Source organism: Opisthocomus hoazin, chromosome 13 (assembly GCF_030867145.1).
Source record: "Opisthocomus hoazin isolate bOpiHoa1 chromosome 13, bOpiHoa1.hap1, whole genome shotgun sequence".
In the NCBI taxonomy this organism is placed as follows: domain Eukaryota; kingdom Metazoa; phylum Chordata; class Aves; order Opisthocomiformes; family Opisthocomidae; genus Opisthocomus; species Opisthocomus hoazin.
In genome coordinates, this window is record NC_134426.1 from 19,681,691 (window position 1) to 19,699,777 (window position 18,087).

Genomic DNA, 18,087 nt, shown 5'->3' on the forward strand with positions numbered 1-18,087 from the left:
ACCGACCATCGCAGGCTCCTCCAGGTTGTCTCTGTCCATTCGTCTCTGCCCATGCTCTGCTTCTGGCACCAACAGCATCCCAACAGCAGCCAGTCCAGGGCCCAAACATCTTCCCTGGGCCCAGCGTTCAGGCTCAAGAGGCTTGGACAGACAAATCCTGGAGCAGCACCTGGCAGAGGTATGTTTGTGTGGTTTTTAATTCACAGTAAGCAGGAAATTGGAGTAAACTTTGCACAGAGCGGAAGTGAGCCAGGCCATGCTGGACTGAATTCTGCTTGCGTTGCTCTGCTCCATCCCACTGAGCCCCTCACCCTTACGGCTGAGGGTGGCTGCGGCTCTGGGGGACGCTCACTGCCTGGTCCCTGTCTGGAAAGCAGCTGGAGGGAGAAGCAGGATTTTCTTGGAGACCTTGAAACACAGTTTGACTGCTCACAGTTCATGGCCCACAAGATGGGTACCACTATGGGCTACCACATCACGCTGAAGCAGAGCAATTGCTTGTATGAGCTCCTGCTCCCAAGAGTGGGCTGTAGCACTTCCAACCAGTGGGGAACAGGCAGAATTAAACTGAACAACAGTATTTTGGGCTTTTTCTCTCAGTGAATATGGAAACAAGAGTTGCAGCTATTTAGCTTGCAAACCATTCAGTCAGTGCTGTTCCCCACACAGACAATGCCATGGTCCTTGAGGGGCCAGGCAGGATTCACACCAGAAGCAGCAGAGGTGAAGAGTCTCCTGCGAGCCCCGCGTCTTTCTGCGGCTGTATGGAAACGTGTGGTCATGACTGCCAGCCCCACCACATGCCACCGCCTTCTCGACAGTGTGTGGTGCTTGTGGTGTTCGCTGCCACAGTGCCAGGTTTCAGGAAACAATGAATTTACTGATCATCCAGTGCCTCTGCCTTCAGCAAAATGACTTGGGTACGGAGCAATGCAAAGTAAGAGCACGCTGGTGTTATTCTACTGAAGGCCAGACAAAAGCTACTTCAGCCCCTGGTTAAAATCCTACTTTTTCGCTCTAAGTGTATTTACTGGAAAAGTGTCAAACACAAAGGATGTAAAAATGTGCTTACAGATAGCACAGCAGTTCCCAGGAGTGAGTTTCTGTAGTGAGGCTGCACAATTCCTGCCTATCCCTCTGGCCACGGCAGGAGCTGCTTTGGGTATTGCTTTAAAACACTGTCCTGGCTGCAGAACCAAGCGATGAAAGGGGCAGAAAAGGCTTCAGCAAAGCCTCCTTCCTCCCCTTGCCCCACTTGGGTAGTGGAAACTGCAAAGAGCCAGGTTTTGTAAAAACGAGGGCTACACCACGCTGCCCTGCTCTCTGGGCACCCACCTTGTGCCCCATCAGCACGGTTCATCATTTTCATTCATCTTTTAGAAAAGAGCTTGTGTCACGTTGTCCCTGTGGTTTTGTCAATCAGAAGAAAAGCTGAAGTTAAAAAAACCCTGACCACGTATGCAAAAATACAGGTGTGGGAGGGAGCAGAGAGGTGGGAGTGCAGAACAGGCGCTGGCTGCAGGCTCTGGCTGCCTGAGCACCGATGGTTCCGCTGCCTGGCAGAGGCTCTCGGTACAAACCCCAGCCCGGCTGCTGACTCGGCACATGGCCTCGGCCAAACGGCTCGACCTCCGTGCCTGCTGCAGCACCCTGGGGATGGGCCAGAGCTGGCGTCTCCCAGCCCTGGAGCCACTGACAGCAGCAGGCAGCAGCAGCAGGCCAGGCTGGATTCAGGTCGAGCGGTGAACGGAGGCTGAAGAGCTTCACCCCTGCTCGGAGCCAAACTAAAGGGTTGCGCTCAGCCCTCGCCGAAGCCAGGAAACTGCTCTTTCTTTGGTGTCTGATGTTATGGTGGGAAATCGTGATGAAGGGGGCAGTGCAAAGGCAGTGCTCGGAAGGGCAGCCGTCCCGTCTGCACTTTGCACGGCAGTGGCCCTTCGGGGACCGCAGGGAGCTCTGCCAAAAACCTGGAGCAGAAAGGGAAAGCGGGCAGTTATCTCTGCAGCCTGCTGCTGCGAAAGGAAACTGTCCCTCGTATCAATCTGTAACAAGGACTCTTGCTGAAACAGGGGTCCTTGCCACACCTCTGTTGCCTTCCTTGTAATCAAATGCTCCTTTCTTTCATAATCACCTCCATTTTCATCTACTGCAAAAAAGCATTGTACTTTCCTGGATTTCATTAAACTGCCTGTTCCAGCTCTAGCAATACCGTGAACCTGACGACTCAAACACGTGCTGAAGCAGAAGTTAGGCAGAAGGGATCAATAGCAATTTATCAGGAAAAGGCCGGCCCAGGAGAAGCAAGAGGTTTCAATACGACACAAGAAACTCAGCATGAGGAAAGTACCATCATATCCCCTGTTCCAGGAACCAAACACGTGCTATTTCAAACTTACACTCCGCAAAATGCTGCAAAACAAACCCCCCTATTATTCTCTCAGACTAGTTTGAATTCCTGTGAATTAACAAAGACGTAATCACATCCGCAAAGATCCCAGCGTTCCTTAGGAACATCTTAGAAAGTAGGAATGAGTCATTTCCTTGTACGACAATCAGCTTCGCAATGCCATGATCTTGGAAATGACAGTTGAGCAGTCAAAGGCAAACACTCAAAGGAAAATAAAAGCGTTTAATGCAAAACATCTTACCGAAAGTTTTTACAGCAATTTCATATAAATGGAATCTTCTCTTAAAACATGAAACCACCAATATAAATGTACTGTTACAAAGCTGGCTACAAAATTATCTCCTCAGCCACGTAGAGAGGTAGGGAGGGTATTTCTGTCACCTGAAAACACCTAAGACGAACTGAGAAGTCATGTTCAGGATCTGGCCTGCTATGTCTTAGTGACGGTTTTTGGATAGCACATAGGTTTTTGGATTAAAACATTAAAACTTCACAGGCTGATAGATCTTTACCCCATAAGGCCTTTACTAAGCTTCCCAATAATTTGTGGATATGCAACGGAAATATCCGAGCTGCCCGTCAGCTACATTATATGTTTTTTTCCCCAACGATGGGAAGACTGATGTCAGGGCAGACTGTGGTGCGTGTTCCCCTGCAAGGGGATGGTTACAAAGAAAAGTTGTTTCTATTCCTGCTCCGTTGCTCCAGGCTGTAGTTTCTGGGACCTAAGGGCAGGTTTGAATGGGTGCATCCTGGCCCCTCCGGCTGCCCAGTGGCTCCGGGAAGGCCAGCCACTGGGAGGAACAAGCGGTGCAGCTACCCCAGGCTCCCCATCTAGACCGCTGCTTCCCAGGCTGCCAGAGAGCAGAATCGGCAAAGAGAGAGCTCACTGTGGAGTGAGTGGGGCCCTGCGGAGACTGACAGCAGTCAGTCCAGCCAGGAGGCAGGCTTGCAAAGAGCAAGAGACAGAATTGGTCCCTGACGAGAAGTGGCAAGAGGCAGCTGGAAGGGAGGGGCAGGGCAGCAGAGGCTGGAGCCCTCTCCTCCCCTCTGCAAAGCACTAAAGCAGCACAGCAGCTTCCCCAGCACATTAATTCACTCCTTCATTTGGTGGACTTGGCCCGTCTGGAAGTGATTACCTGTAAAAGGAGCTCTTTCACCAACGTAGCTGTTCACTGAAGCTGCATCCTGCAAGGCTGGGCTCTGCCTGGTCTGCTGCCAGCCGAGCAGAGAAAGGCTCCAGCTAATCCCCAGCGGGGCTGAGTGCCTGCTCCCCGCTTCACAAAACAACAACAAAAAGGCCTTCGAGGAAGATGCAGTGGGGGAAACGCAGCTCTCTAGAAGACAAAGCCACATTAACCAGCCTTAACAAAGCAACAGTTTTCTTCCCTCGTGGAAGGGCAGGCTGGTGCCTTCCCTCCGCAGGACAGACTGTCTTTCGCGCTCTTCATGGGAAGCCGCCTTTTCTATTTTGCTGTGCTGCTCCAGTGCTAGGCTCCCCGCGCTGCTACCAGGAGCTGAAGTCCCCGAGGCCTGTGCTCTTTTTCTCTTTCTTCACAGCTGTGCTGGTTGAGGGCCTGTCATCTTCCAAACTGCGCTTCCTGGAGCCAACAGGAAAACAACTCTCAGGGACTATTTACCTTTCAGTGGGACCAGGGCAGCTGGATGCCCTTCCTCCCCCAGCAACAGCTACACTGGAGCCAGCCCATCCCTTACCAATTAGAGCGGAGTGCATGCTCCGTGCCAGCACAGGCACCACAGCGGGGTGGGGATGGGGGCCTTTGGTGTACCCAAAAAGAGGGAGAGTGTGTCAGTCTGTGGGGATGGTTTGGGTCAGGCTTGGAACACTTCCACGAACCCATTCAAAACCCAACAAGTTCTCCAGGCCAGACATGAAGATTTAACAACTGTACTTTTTTAGCACAGTCACAGTGAAAATGTGAGCCACATGTTCTCTCGTTGCCTTCTCACCTGCATTTGTGGCAGCAAAAGGATTTATGGGGAATTAGGTGTAAAGCAGCTAGGCAAGTGTTTCAGATCCTTTCCTGTTTCTCGAGCATGGCCTGTTGCAGTGGCTGCTGCTATTGTCAGCCTCTCTTGAGCAGAGTCTGCAACCCCATGGAAACACTACGCAGCCAGCTCACGTACTGTGGTTTTATTGTCAGATATCAGTAACCGATAGGAAGAATCAAGAACCTTGAACCTATGGACCAAATTCCCAGTTTCAAGGCAGGAGTCAAGGAAAGAAGGACTAGGAAAGAAAAGTCCTTTCTCTACTACTCAACCCTTTCCACAGAGCTGCAAACTCTGCTTGGGTTTCCTCTGTAAATACAGCGCAGAATGGCAGCAATTTTAAGCTGAACATAATACTTTAAGGGACAAGCAATATTCATAACCAAAATGTCTAACTGATACACCAAACTGACCTACACGGGCTAACATATTTTTATTCTCACAGTTATGCAAATGCCTGTTAAGTCACGCAAGCACATATAGGCTGACTATATAGCTGTCCAGATCTGTCTATGCGTAAATACATGCCTTTATGCAGCAGACAGACAACAGCATTTTTGCAAATGCTTTTAGAGAAGTCTGTGAAAAATCAAGTGGCAGGCATTTATTTTAATTTATCCAAAACTCATGCAAAGCTGCCACTCAGTTGGGATTCTGTACTGTCCTTAGGAAAGCAAGCAATGCTGCCAATCCCAGCGGGCGTACAAAGGGTGTCTGGGAGAGGATGCTTTAGGACAAGCCTGTACAACCAGCCAGGCACCCTGGAGCTACTTGCCAGACGCCCTGTGCTCCCACGGCAAGCCTGGGAACCTGCTCCCCTTTCCGGCCGTTTCAGTTGTGCTGGTACAACTGTTCGTGCGGCTGAACAGGGAACCAGATCAGTAGACTGATAGGGGTTTAAGGCAACTGCTTTGCGCAGGGGAGAAGCTGCTAAAAGAGAAACATCTGTGGGACTGTGGCCTTCAGAAACAGCTGCAGAAGAGGAAGAGAATAAAAGATGGTGTAGGAAGTGACACAGTACAGTTCCTCAAGGACTTCTGAGTTGTGGAAACATATCTACAGTTCTGAAGGCAGCACACGCTGTTAAAGACCAACTTGGTCAAGTGCTAAAAGAAAAGCTCAGTTAACTTGTAATCCTGAAAAACAACAGAAGCAGAGGGAACTCCTGACTGTTAGGACAGCTGCAAAGCCTGCTGGCACAAACCAAACATCTGAGCAATGGCACTGGACAGGGTCAGCATCCAGCAGGAAAGGCAACTAAAACACTCAACAGAGATCGGATGGGCAGGGAACTCACGCTGCAGCCATGTTAATGTATTTTCCAATCCCCTGCCGGTAAGTTTTAGGAGTCTGGACCTCTTTTTTTGGTGGGACCACCTCAGCTTTTGTTTTGGCTGCTTCTTCTTCTAGCTGGGCCTTCTCTCTTTCTGCAGCAACCTGCGGGAAGCAAAGGAGTGCAATCTGTTGCAAGAGCTAGTCATGATTAAGGAGAAAATGTCTACAATTCTTTGAAGCTTTAAAGCACTCTAAAACAGCAATCAGCACTGCTATGATTACAGGGCAGGCTTTAGGAGACAGACCTCAAGGGCCACTACAAACAGGCTGTCTGCAGCCATTATAACAAAACTCCTCTCTTCTCACCTGCAGCTACCCATAGCTACTGTGGACATTTGGAAAGGAAGCCATCGTAAGCGTGATGGACTGGGAGCCGTGCCAGACTCAGTTACAAGACCTCTCTGCTGAAACAGCAGCAATGACCCTGGCACACAAGGCAATGCTAATGGCAGCTGTTTAATCTTAGCTTGCAACCAAAGAAAAGGCATTCATTTACAAAGTTCTCCAAAGAAGAGCTTTGGCCTTTCCAAAAAACCAACAGCCAACCAACCAACCACCTAACTATCCTCACCTGGGCATCTGCTTCTTCATACGGATCAACGAAAACTGTTGTTGTCTGAATTCGTATTTCCTCCTGGGAGCAGAAGAGAAGAAGAGCAAATCAATCTGCTGATGAAGTTGCGCCATCTCCTCCACGTTCAGCTTTGAGAGGAGCAGCAGCGGGGTGAACCGCAGTGCCACACGAGGCCATATACGTTCACTCCCTCCTGCACAGCCCCTGGTGCTTCACACGTACCTTGGGGCGGTCTGTTTTTGGGTCACTTTCCACATTCTCCATAGCAGTCAGAGTCTCAAAGCCACCAACCACCCTAAAAGACAAAGAATATAATTTTCAGCTGTCACAACACGCTCAAAATATTCCTGCGCTGTTAGATCTACTATATCTAATTTATGTCCACTACTCAAGCAGATTTTTAAACCATCATGTTTGGGGGAAGGGCCATCAGCAACTGTGTCTGGAAGACCTAAGATACTATCACTCAGTGCGGAAGGTAAGAATTTTTTCTCAAGTCTGGGATTTGAATTTAAAATTAAACAGAACATGGAAACGTCTAACACTCAGAGGCAAAGCAAAGCCATTTGTCCAAAAGCTGGGCAGCCACACAAACCAGCAAGATGGAGAACGAATGGCTGTGGACAGCCATCTGTGCAAGAAGACACAAACCCATTTCAACATGGGTTCACTTGCTAATGTTACATCCATAAATTTGGACCTCATTTGTTACTCTCATAGGCTTTGAAAAACGAACCAACAGACTTGGTCAAGAAAACAAATGTTTTCATTAACTTCTGATTTTTTACTTTTTTTTTAAAATTGTATATCAGACCGAAGAGTGTTATTAGGAAGAAAGGGAATCATAACTATGGCAGTACTGCAGAGCAGTACCAGAGCTGTTCATAATAACCCCAGCAGTGCAGAAAGCGCAGGACTGCTCCTGAAGCACATCATGACCATGAGCTCATGAGGGCTCTGGGAAAGCAGCAGAGCTTCAAGTCACAGCCACAAGATAACACCAGGATGCTTTTCACCTCAGTTTCTATTTAGGAGGATGTTAGATCCCTGGCCCCTCATTTTTCAAGTCAACATATCCAAATACTTGGTTCAAAATGTGTAAGAAAGACTGAAGACTTTCTGGACTGTTGTATGTTCATTTTCAAAAAAAGTGTGGAACAACGGGAAAGTTCCAGAAAAGGATATTTAGAAAGGAAAAATGGGGTGACCCAGATAATTATAAGCCTGTCATCCTGGCATCTATCCCAGCAAAATAATGCACTAGCGGAGACAGGACATGATTAAGAAAGAAAGGAAATAAGTAACAGTAATCAACAAGGTTTTGTGGAAAACAGAGTCTGTCAAACAACCTTCTATCTTTGAGACGACAGATGTGGTTAACATGGATAACAGTGTCCGTGGAACAGACTTCTGGAAGGCGGCTGATATTTTGATTGAGAAACCAGAACGATATGAAGTGAACACAGCACACATTAAATAAAAAATTGGCTGACAGGTGTCAAAATCTAATTTTAAATAGAAACCACCGAGTCAGTATGTTTCCAGAGGGGTCCTGCTGGGATCAGATCTTGGTCCCAGGGTATTTAACACTTTTATCCACATCATCATCCGCAATTAAATTTGAAAACAGCTATACTTAGAAGAGCAGTAAATAAAGATGAAGACAGGCCGTTGATGCCGAGCGATCCAGATCCCTTAGAAAAGCAGGCTGTAGCTGGACAACATCTGTTTTAGTAGAGCCAAGCCACATGGCCAGGAACCAAAAATACAGCCCATATTAATGGCTGTGGGACAATGAGAAGCAGCCATAATTCTCAAAACCACTGCTCCTGGGGCCAGAGGAGTTTGGGGCCAGGAGCTCGGCAGGGAGGGCAGGACCCGGCCATCGAGGAGCCCAGGGCAAGCCAGCAATCCTCCAGCCTTTGTGAGGTGGCAACCATTTGAAACTTGATTGCTGGGATTACTGGAACTCCGGTACTAGCACAGGGCTGGGCAGATGAAATGGAGGAAATTAAATTAAACTGGTGGAAGAAAAAAAAAATCAAACTGGTGGAATCAAACTAACTCTGCTTTCATATCAGAGAAATGAGCAATACCTCAACCAAAAGATACGTCATATTCACAGGTACATGGCACATTTACATGTGGTATGATACCTCGCTCTTGCAGGTGTTTCGCAGCCAGGCAGCCCTCTCCAGTCCTGGCACGACAGGCTGCCCGGCCAGCACCAGGAGAGGCCACTGGCTGTCACCTGCGATGGCCTCAGCTGATCCAACAGAGAAATGCACCTTCTACCACCACCCCACCCCACCCACTTTACACACCTGATGCACTCCTCCAAGAGCCACATTAACCAGACGAAATAGGCTGACCACCGTGGTCTGAGAGGTAAGAGGGTCCTCCTCATTCAACGCCCCTCGGGCTCAGAACACGGCACCCTGCCCCTCCGTGCTGCCCCTCGGGCTGGGACAGGCACCGAACACAGACGAAAACACAGACCCCGTCACAGAAAATAAAACGATGCAAGTCAGAGAGGGTGCTGCTCGGCACCTGCCCCAAGCAGAGCCACCCTTGCTAACATTTCGTTGCTGCTGCACTGCTCCAAACTTCTCCCCTTTGCTCCCCAAGGGACTGCCAATATTCTGTAATCATGTTGTGATTTTTAAGAGCAATTAAAAAACATGTATGCAGGCAAGAAAAGCCTCATTCATTTGCAACTGGAGGTAGCACACCAGGGGAAGCTGCACAGGGCTTGTAGACCCTGCATGAACTTTAGAAAGTTCATAACAAAAACTCAATTTTAAAATCCTCCTCCAGGCCAATATCAGATTCTCTTATAATACTGATGATTAACACACAGCCTAAGATATATTCACTGTATTTTAATTGCCCCTAAAGGAAATTTCTGATTTAATATTAGAAGATTTTCTAGCCAACAGCTCCACTCATTATCTGCTCGTATGTTTTCATTTAACTAAGTTCTGATAATTTGAAATAGCCAGATCAGCTATGCACTGGCAATCTCAACAGAGTAATCCCTTAGCCCGTAGCTAGACCTCCCACAATAGTAGCCCTAACGCATTTTGGCAATGTTCATGAATCTTCAGTTGCTATGCTAATTAAACTTTATTGGGAATACGTCGTCGCTTGTACACTGTAAAAGGCTGTGATAGACATGGCATTCACAGGTCATCAGTAAATGACCTAAATAGTCTATTTTGACATGATTATAAAGGGCTAAAGGCAAAGATGACAAAGTTGTTATGCCTGCAGAGCATGCCATTCTCTTTTCCTCTTAGCTTCTTGTCTCTAAAATGGAAAATTGCTTTCTTTTACACCCCTCCATTCTCTAACATTTTGCACAGAGTGTATCTCTATGCCTATTACAGTGTCAGCACAGTGAGCTCTCAGTACAGGTTTATGTCTTTAGACACTGCCATAATACCACTAAAAAACAACAATTAATTTGAATACAAACCACCAGCTCAGAGAAGAGAGCTCTAACCAGAGGAACTGGAAATAATTTACTAGTCACTTTTGTTCAGGCAGCCTTGTCAAGGATCAGGCCCAGCTGAGGGTGGTGTTTCATCAGTAGAAATTAAAATCCAAAAAGGACAAAATCTGATTGCAAACATCGCCTGTCCAGTAAAAACTGAACTACACACTAATCAGGGCAGTCATGGATGGATGCAAGAAAATGGGATATTCCAACTTAAGGTCTCAAACCATAAAGGATTTTGCAAACTCCTCTGATTTTTCTAAACCGAGAGATGATGTACACACAGGCTCTCGAAACATTACATGTTGTTAATGTCAAATCTCATGATGTTCCATTGCTGCACTAAAATCAGTTTGTTGAGATGTAACAGGTCTAAGCCCATGCACTGGCATCCGTTACAGCAATTGGTCCTCACAGAATGAGGAAACCAACACACTGGAATAGTTCTGGGGATTCTTTGCCTGCCTCACAACACATACTCTGGGTGTAAGAAGAAAAGCTCACAGACATCTTGCCAAGATACATGTAGAAAAGACCATCAGACCAGTACATTAAATCATTAAAAAAAGCCTCTAAAGAGAGAGCCACTACTTAATATTATTCTAATATCCACTAACTTTGAACAAAAAGAGATAAAACCTGTTCTGTGAATAAATCTGAGTCTCAGCATAAGGAACGCTGTACATCATTTTCATTAAAACAAAACGCAAGCTCCAGAAGTTCAGACTAATATCCCTTTCTAGCCTCTCCATGTGGTAAGTGCGTTACAAAGGCAGTGACAGGTCACACCGCGTTAGCCTGTCTCCTCCAGTGTCACTTGTGCTGCATTGGGAGCATAGCAGAGAAGGGAAGGGAGAAGGGCAGAAACAAGTTTAACCTTTTCCACTGTTTCTGGCTCTATTCCTTGTATGAGGTGCTACACATACTTTGCCCTAAATTGACAAAGTGAGGTTTAACCAGATGTTCAGATGACACCCTACGGTGAAAAGGGTGATACCTTCAAGACACCGTTCACATTAGAACAACCAGTGAAACCAAGGGTTTGCTGTGTGCTTCCAGTAGATGTTGAACAGAGAAATGATGATCTCAGCTATATATTTAGATCAGCATCCCTGAGACAGCTTGTTGTATTTTTAGAGGAGCTTGATAAATGTTGCATTACATTTAAGCATGGACGACAAGGTAGGTACACTTTGGGTTTTTTTGTTAGCACAGTAACAAAACCAAAAAGATGCCCTTACTTGAGCAATTCTGTTTTCTTGAAAACTGCACTAAGTTAGTACTGGAAATCTTTGCATTTCAAATTTAGAGATGTTACTTGAAATCTTACTTCTTGTTAAGGCTCCTTTATGCAAACCTTGCGTCATAACCACTGCCAATGTCTTCGCATGCAGTATAAGTGAAATACCCGGCGCATGCTCTATCCATTTGCAATATGCCAAGGAAAGTCTTGCTGCTACATTAGTTAGTGCTGCTCCCAAATTAAACTGCAGCTCCCTAGCAGTCTCACAGACATTCACACATGGACTTCCTATTTCTCATATTTTTGTTTAGAGGAATTATAGGAATTAAGCCTTATGCAATGCTGGGGATGGCAGCGGTCCAAGACCATAATTTCCTGGTCAGAAGACGATACAAGAACAATGTCTGGACTTTTTCAAAAAATGCTTTAAACTAGAAAAAGAAACCAGAAAGAAACACTGTTGTTTTTTAAACACATTCTGCCCTCAAGGTTATTTTTATAAAAAGGAGTACACACGTTTATACACACACACACACAGAGCAATATACACATGCACAAACACGTACACTCAGGACAAAATGTTTTCTATGTATACACCCAAGCTGAAATGGAAGGAGCAACTCGAACTTGCAGAAGGATGCAGTCAAAACATCTCAATCCCTCATGAGGGCTTTATCTAGCAGGCGAGACACAGTAATGATGGGCACTGAAAAAATAAAACAACTTGCAAAAAAGCATTCTGAAACTAGACTCAACAGATGAACCTGGCACGTAAGGACTTCTCTGCTTTGGCACAGGGTCCTCTTCAGAGATCATACAACTGTTCTGGAAACAATAGCAGCCCTTGTGCAGCTCCGACAGCCCAGCGCTTGTGTGCTACATGAAATCATGGCCATGGCTTCTGCGTGGAGGCCTGGTTTATTTTCCCACCTTGTTCTTCACTCCTGTCCTGGTGTCTGGGGAGCAGACTGCAGTGCAAAATCAGGTCAGGCTCCCTACACAGATACAACAGCAGACTCAGCTCTTCTGCTGTCACACAGTTTCTCCGTCCTTCACATGTACTAAAGCCGAAGAGCAACAAGAACATCAGTTTCCCAGCTTAGAAGCCATTGGGATTCACTGATTCAAATCATACAGGGAATGTTACAAGTGGAAACAGACACTGTGCATTATTTAACCGTACCTGGGTAACTGAATAATGCCTGGTAGTTGGTTTATGTAGCTAATTACTTCAGAGGATAAGAGTTACTTTCATTGCCCCATTTTACAGAACTGCAGTAGAAAGCATTAAACAGGTTAAGGAATACTTAATACAGAGTGGTACTTATCCAAGGAAAGAAAACTCTGTTCCACAACAGCATCTGGCAAGGGGAGGAGGGAAGACAAGAGAAGACTAAGCTGAGTGCATGTCAGCTACTGACCAATGCCTCCAATGTGGCCAAGTCTGAGGTTTCCCAAACCACCTTGTTCATTATTTCCAGGAACAACAGAATTGAAGAACGAGCAACAGAAACCTCGAGAGACAGTTAAAAGTCACATGTGTAAGCAGACACATGCAGCCACGTACAAACGGGAAAACTGTTCTCTGTACACCTATCTCCTGTCTCAGTTGCCACATTCTTTTCTCAGTTCTTGATAAACACAAGTGATGCTCTAATTGATCACTTCCAACTTTGCCACTCTGACCACAACACTTTTCTCTCTGCTCCCTCTGTTGCCTTTCTTTTTACCACATCACATCATGTACCTGCAGCCTGTCCTCACTTTCAGCCCACCATGCCCTTCTTGTCCTAAATCTGACCCAAAATTCAGAGATAGCATTTCTCTCCTCTTGTTGATCAGCATAGCTCAATCACCTTCCATTATTATTTTAAACATGCACTTTTTCATGTGTCCCTTTAGCTTTGGAACAGGCTTCCCCAAAACCATCACAAAGCTGTTTCATCTTTTCCTGGGGCTTTTTTTTTCCCCCCCAGTTTTGAAGAAAGTGCAAACTGGCTGCGGAACGCAGGCTGAAACGGGTCACTTCCCTGTATCTATATGCACTCTCTTTTCTACATACACAACTCTCTGGGACAGTGGTTATGTTTCTATTTCTGCTTATAAAGGGCAAATGTACCAGGTCTCCGATCCACAGGAGCTGTGAACCACTGGAGTAATAGAAAATGCAATAACAACACGGACAGCATGTGCTTGCATCTAAATGTCATAAAGCATGCCAGACAGGAATGTGAGCCTACACTGGCATTTTGGCTATAACATCCCTGTAGCTCCTGCAGCTCACACAACAGCTGAACTCCCAGTTGTAGCACGGGTAAGAGGGAGCCCATGACAGCAGCAGACAGGACCTACCGATGCAGTAATCACCTGCAAATGCTTCTCATCCACTCTGGGCAGAGCAAATGCACGTCACCTGGTTTACATTATTTGAGTTTCTAAATTAAACCAGCCAGCTAGAAGCCAACAAAAGCTATCAGTTACTTTTCACATTAATTACAGCATTCTCCAAGTCAGGAGAAATGGTAATTACTGGGAACCGTAATTACTAATTTAATCTAGGCAGCTCTGCTGGAGCAGGAAATCCGTGCAGCCTGCACCACACCTCCAAGGGAAGGCATTCTTCTCTCACTCTCTGCCTTTGTTTTTGCTCCTCATCCATGCCAAATTATCTCCTTTATTTTCAGTAACATCCGTCTTCATTATTGCCATGGTGGGCAGTACAACCACGACAAGATGTCCTCCCTGTCCTCCAGCCGCAGCCTTCTCCTCAGACTTGAAAACCCCAGCGCACCAAGTCAGACATGTGCCACATCTTCACAGTCCCACTGCCTGCAGCTGCTGTGTTTTCCAAACATACTTAACAGCCAAACATCCAACATTAAGAGCTGCTACTATGCAAAAAATGTGTTTCTAACCAGTGGGGACATGAATAAGATGCAGCTCCAGAGAAGGAACTTTTCATTGCTCCATCCCACACAGGACCATAACAAAAGAAAGGGGTGAGGAATGATTGCTCTTTCACTCTTTTTTGTTTTCCAAAGTATGGAAAGCCTGCTGAAAAGTTCTACACAAATTACAAACAGGTCAAATTCTCCTCTCAAAGATACATATGTGACACTCACTAACATGAACCAGAGCCACATAGAAATAGCTAAGGGTACAGCTGAGATCAGAGTATTTCGGTTTTTATATTAACTGAAATAAGTAATCCTGAAATCTATATGAGAGTCACATCAGTCCAGTAAGCATTCAATTAAGACAATTCAATTTAACATTCATGGAAACAAAGAATTCTGATTTCATGGGTTCATTCTATTCTTAAACCTAGATATTATTCCTAGATATGCTTTCCAGATATTATTGTGGTATACAGTGTAAGATCAGATACAGTCACCAAATCCTGGAAACACCCAAGAGATAAAATAGCAAACTGAAGCTGGAGTTTCACTAGAGATACAATCTCTGGAATTGTTTTGCTTTTATGACTTCTAAAAACAAATGCAGGTAAAAACAGCTGAAAGATTTTAATGACAGAATATAGATGTTGAGCTGCACGCATCAGCATTTTACATTAAATTTGTAGGTAAATGCAATTATTCAAGTATTCCATTTGTAGAGTGACTGGAATGCATCTATCCCAGCATCTTCATTTTTACATTCTTTGACTTCATCTCCACTTACGTGCAAGAGAGTCCAGAGTAAAATTCACTTGCTCTGTGTTCATAAGAAGACATCACTCAGTTTTCATGCAGGTAGCCAAATATTAATCTAAACCAATACTTTTTTTATAAAGCTTTTCCTTTGTATTTCAGCTAAGGATATTTGCAGTGCTGAGAAGCAGCACCACTATTTTAGTCTGGCAACTAAGTTCAGATTTCTGTAGTAGCAAGGACAATTCAAAAATTAAGACAGTCTTTGCCAAAACTGCATAAATCTCTGGTATACACACTTAACCAAACTTACTTGGACTGACATAATTCCTCTCCAAAGGCAACATACAGCGTGAACCATAATTTGAGCTATTTTGCTCATAAGGTACTTGTGACGTTATGCATGGTGCGAAGGCTTTTGGGAGCACACTCCCTGCACTGCAGTACGCTCAGCTAGTCTCCAAATTCTTTCCTGCTGAATTATGGTAAAACCGGAGCACACTGGGGAAACCCAGCAAAGACGCTGGAGGACTATACAGGATGCGCACTGAAGCCAGGCTGCATCCAGAGCTGAAGAACAGCCACATTTTCAGCTGAGCTGCCCTAATCCAAGTACTGTTTCATGAGGTGGCAAGCTCAGGTTAGCAGCATTACCGCATGGGATTTAATGGGATTTTTGCAAGGAGGACTCAAATTGTAGCTTAAGTAAATAGTCTCCAGACAAGGTAACGTAACTCCTCCAAGAATATACTCGCTCTCAGCTTTCAGTATTAGAATTTGCTTTATTTATTTGTTTTCACCAAATGACAAGGGAACTTTACTTTTTTCTAGGGTAGACCTGAGAAAGCAAAAAGAAATATATTTCATAGGGTGCAATTATTGCAGAATCAGTATTGGAACTAATGGCACTAAAATAATTGTTGAAAATGAAGCCAGCTTCTGCCTCAAGAACTCACAGGCAGAGAAGATGGATTAAATATATCACTTTCATTGTACAGCACTATTTTATGACATCCAATCAAAGTAAACAGCACATGCATTTATTTTCAATTGCTGCCTTTCAAACACATAAAACCACGAAAAGAATAAAAAACAAATCTTCATTTAAAAAAGACTGTAAAATCCTCAGGAACTACCAGTGAAGCAGGCTAGTAAAATTCCCCTTTCTGCTATTTGCACAAAAGCATTTGTTAGAACAGCTATGCATGACTTGGTTAATACCATGTACCTGCAGCAGAGGAAGCAAAGAACAGACTGTAACATAAAGGGTTTCTAAGATCTTCTGTAATAAATACCTTGATCTTTATCATGTGAGGACTTGACTGGAAAAGACTTTTGGAAGAGACTTCTTTATAAAGAATTGAAGTTCCCTTGCTGTCTTGGCATTGGTAATATGTTTTTTATATATACATAAACATGTATGTATGTACACACACACATGCACACAAACCTACAGATTTCATACAGATGATAACTGTCAGGAATAAAAGAAGAGTAAACCAAAAAAGAATAAAAGGGGCCAAAAGACCTAACCTATGCAAAAGCTTTATGTTCTATGCCATGATGAAGAGCAGCCCTGTCATGACTAATTTCCCTGCTGACAGCTCATAAGAGGATGAAAGCCATGTTGAAGAGGTAATCTCTTGTGTCCCAGCAACTAGCATGCACAAATATTAACGTGGTTGGTTACAGGACAATGATTACTTTGTTCATCACTCCCTGGAGGGCCACCCACAGAAGGGAAGTAAGACAACTTACAGTGATGGAAGGAGAAAAGAAGGCAGAGTCGGAAGACTGGCACTGATGCGATGTCGGCCACCTATTCATGACCAGGAGAACTAGATTGTGAGCTAGGATTTTGTGCCAGTTCAATTGCAAGGGTCACTAGATTGTTCTCCGCAGGCTTCAGACACACAGGAGAGCATGTCTGCTATACTGCTGTTCATAATATCCTTCACTTACCTTCCAAAAACTGTATGCTTCTTGTCCAGATATGCACAAGAGCGGAACGTGATGAAGCTGGAAGGAACAAAGACACAACAGTTAGCGTATTATCTCACTGACACGCAACAACAGCCAGTAAATCTTAAAAACAGAGAGTGCATGCAACAGCTTTCTGAGAGAAGACAAACTCCTCTCCCTCTCTGTCTCCTTTCTAGGAGCCAAACGTCCTTTAACTCCTCTGTTTTGTGGGTTTCGTCTTGGATTTCTGGAGTTTTGACTTCTCGTTTTTACACCTCACTAACATCCCTGAACAGTACTCCAAGAATGGTGACCTGCACAAAGTCCAAAATTAACCTAAGTATCTGCCTCCTCGGCCAGGCAGCCTTCAGAAGCTCACGCAGGACAGGGAGACATGCATCCTGCTTGAAAAGTACATTTCTTGTGCACGATTGGGAGCTTGAATCCAGTAAATACAGTTATAGAACACAACGGTCTCTGCCAGTGTAAACTTCTACCTTTTAGCATATTTATTGTTTGCATTTCTCTTCCATTAAATTGGCCTGTTGGTAATTCATTTCTCCTCTGGACAGAGAAAGTTTGTGCTTCGGATACAAACATGGCAGTAATGAAAACCCGTGAAACTTGGACTTTTTATTTTTAATTAATTGGACTTTTAATTTTGGGGATTGTGTTTTTAAACTTAAACATGGGAACTAAAATACCAAATCCAAAGCAACCTTTACTAGCACAACTTTTCTCTAAAGCTTCACGCTTCTTTGGAAGACTTGGACTACAAGCATATGAGACAGAGGTTTTCACACTGTGGTCTGCAGACCACGATGGCCCATCTTGGCTGGACGTACAGTGCTGGCTCTCCTCCCTGTCTCCATCTGTTACATTACATTAGAGACAGCTAAAAATATATAAGCATTCCAAAAGCACTTTTCCATATAAGCGACTGCCTCAGGAAGTTATATGATTGCAAACAGAAGGGGCTGCAATCTGCCAGACAATCTATTAAGACATGGCTTGCCCTAGGAAAGCTTTGAGATGCTGTGCAGAATGCAAACTCCTACACAGGGCAAACATTACACCTTAGCCTTGTGCATGGGTTCTTTGCACCACTTTATTCCCAGATATCCAATACCTAAGATTATCTAGTTGTGGCATTGTAATTAAAAAAAAAATAAAATCTGAGCAGTAGCAAATATACAGAGAAAGCTTCTCATCCATCACTGCAGTCAAAATAAAATTAAGGACAATGGAATTGACATAACTCAAGATGATCCCAGAGGAGAAGCCCTGAGCATTATTCAAGCATCACCTTACACAGGGGACTCAGCTCACTGTACTACAGTGTCTGTCACCTACGGGGAGAGCTACTCACCCAGTTTTTAAGGTCACAATAGTTGCCAGAAGTGT

At 44.8% G+C, this 18,087-nt stretch overlaps 1 protein-coding gene across 1 annotated transcript in view; it reads right to left on the reverse strand.

The window, feature by feature from the left end:
• Positions 1 to 2,609: 2,609 nt before the first annotated feature.
• The window catches only part of PPIL2 (peptidylprolyl isomerase like 2), a 74,029-nt gene continuing 58,551 nt past the window's right edge, over positions 2,610 to 18,087 (reverse strand). The window contains exons 16-20 of the mRNA XM_075434401.1: positions 16,684 to 16,740; positions 6,552 to 6,624; positions 6,327 to 6,389; positions 5,718 to 5,857; positions 2,610 to 4,008 (exon numbers count right to left, since the gene is read on the reverse strand). Of these exons, the coding sequence (XP_075290516.1) occupies positions 3,915 to 4,008; positions 5,718 to 5,857; positions 6,327 to 6,389; positions 6,552 to 6,624; positions 16,684 to 16,740 (427 nt within the window). The 3' untranslated portion in view covers positions 2,610 to 3,914. The remainder of the gene's footprint in view (positions 4,009 to 5,717; positions 5,858 to 6,326; positions 6,390 to 6,551; positions 6,625 to 16,683; positions 16,741 to 18,087) is intronic.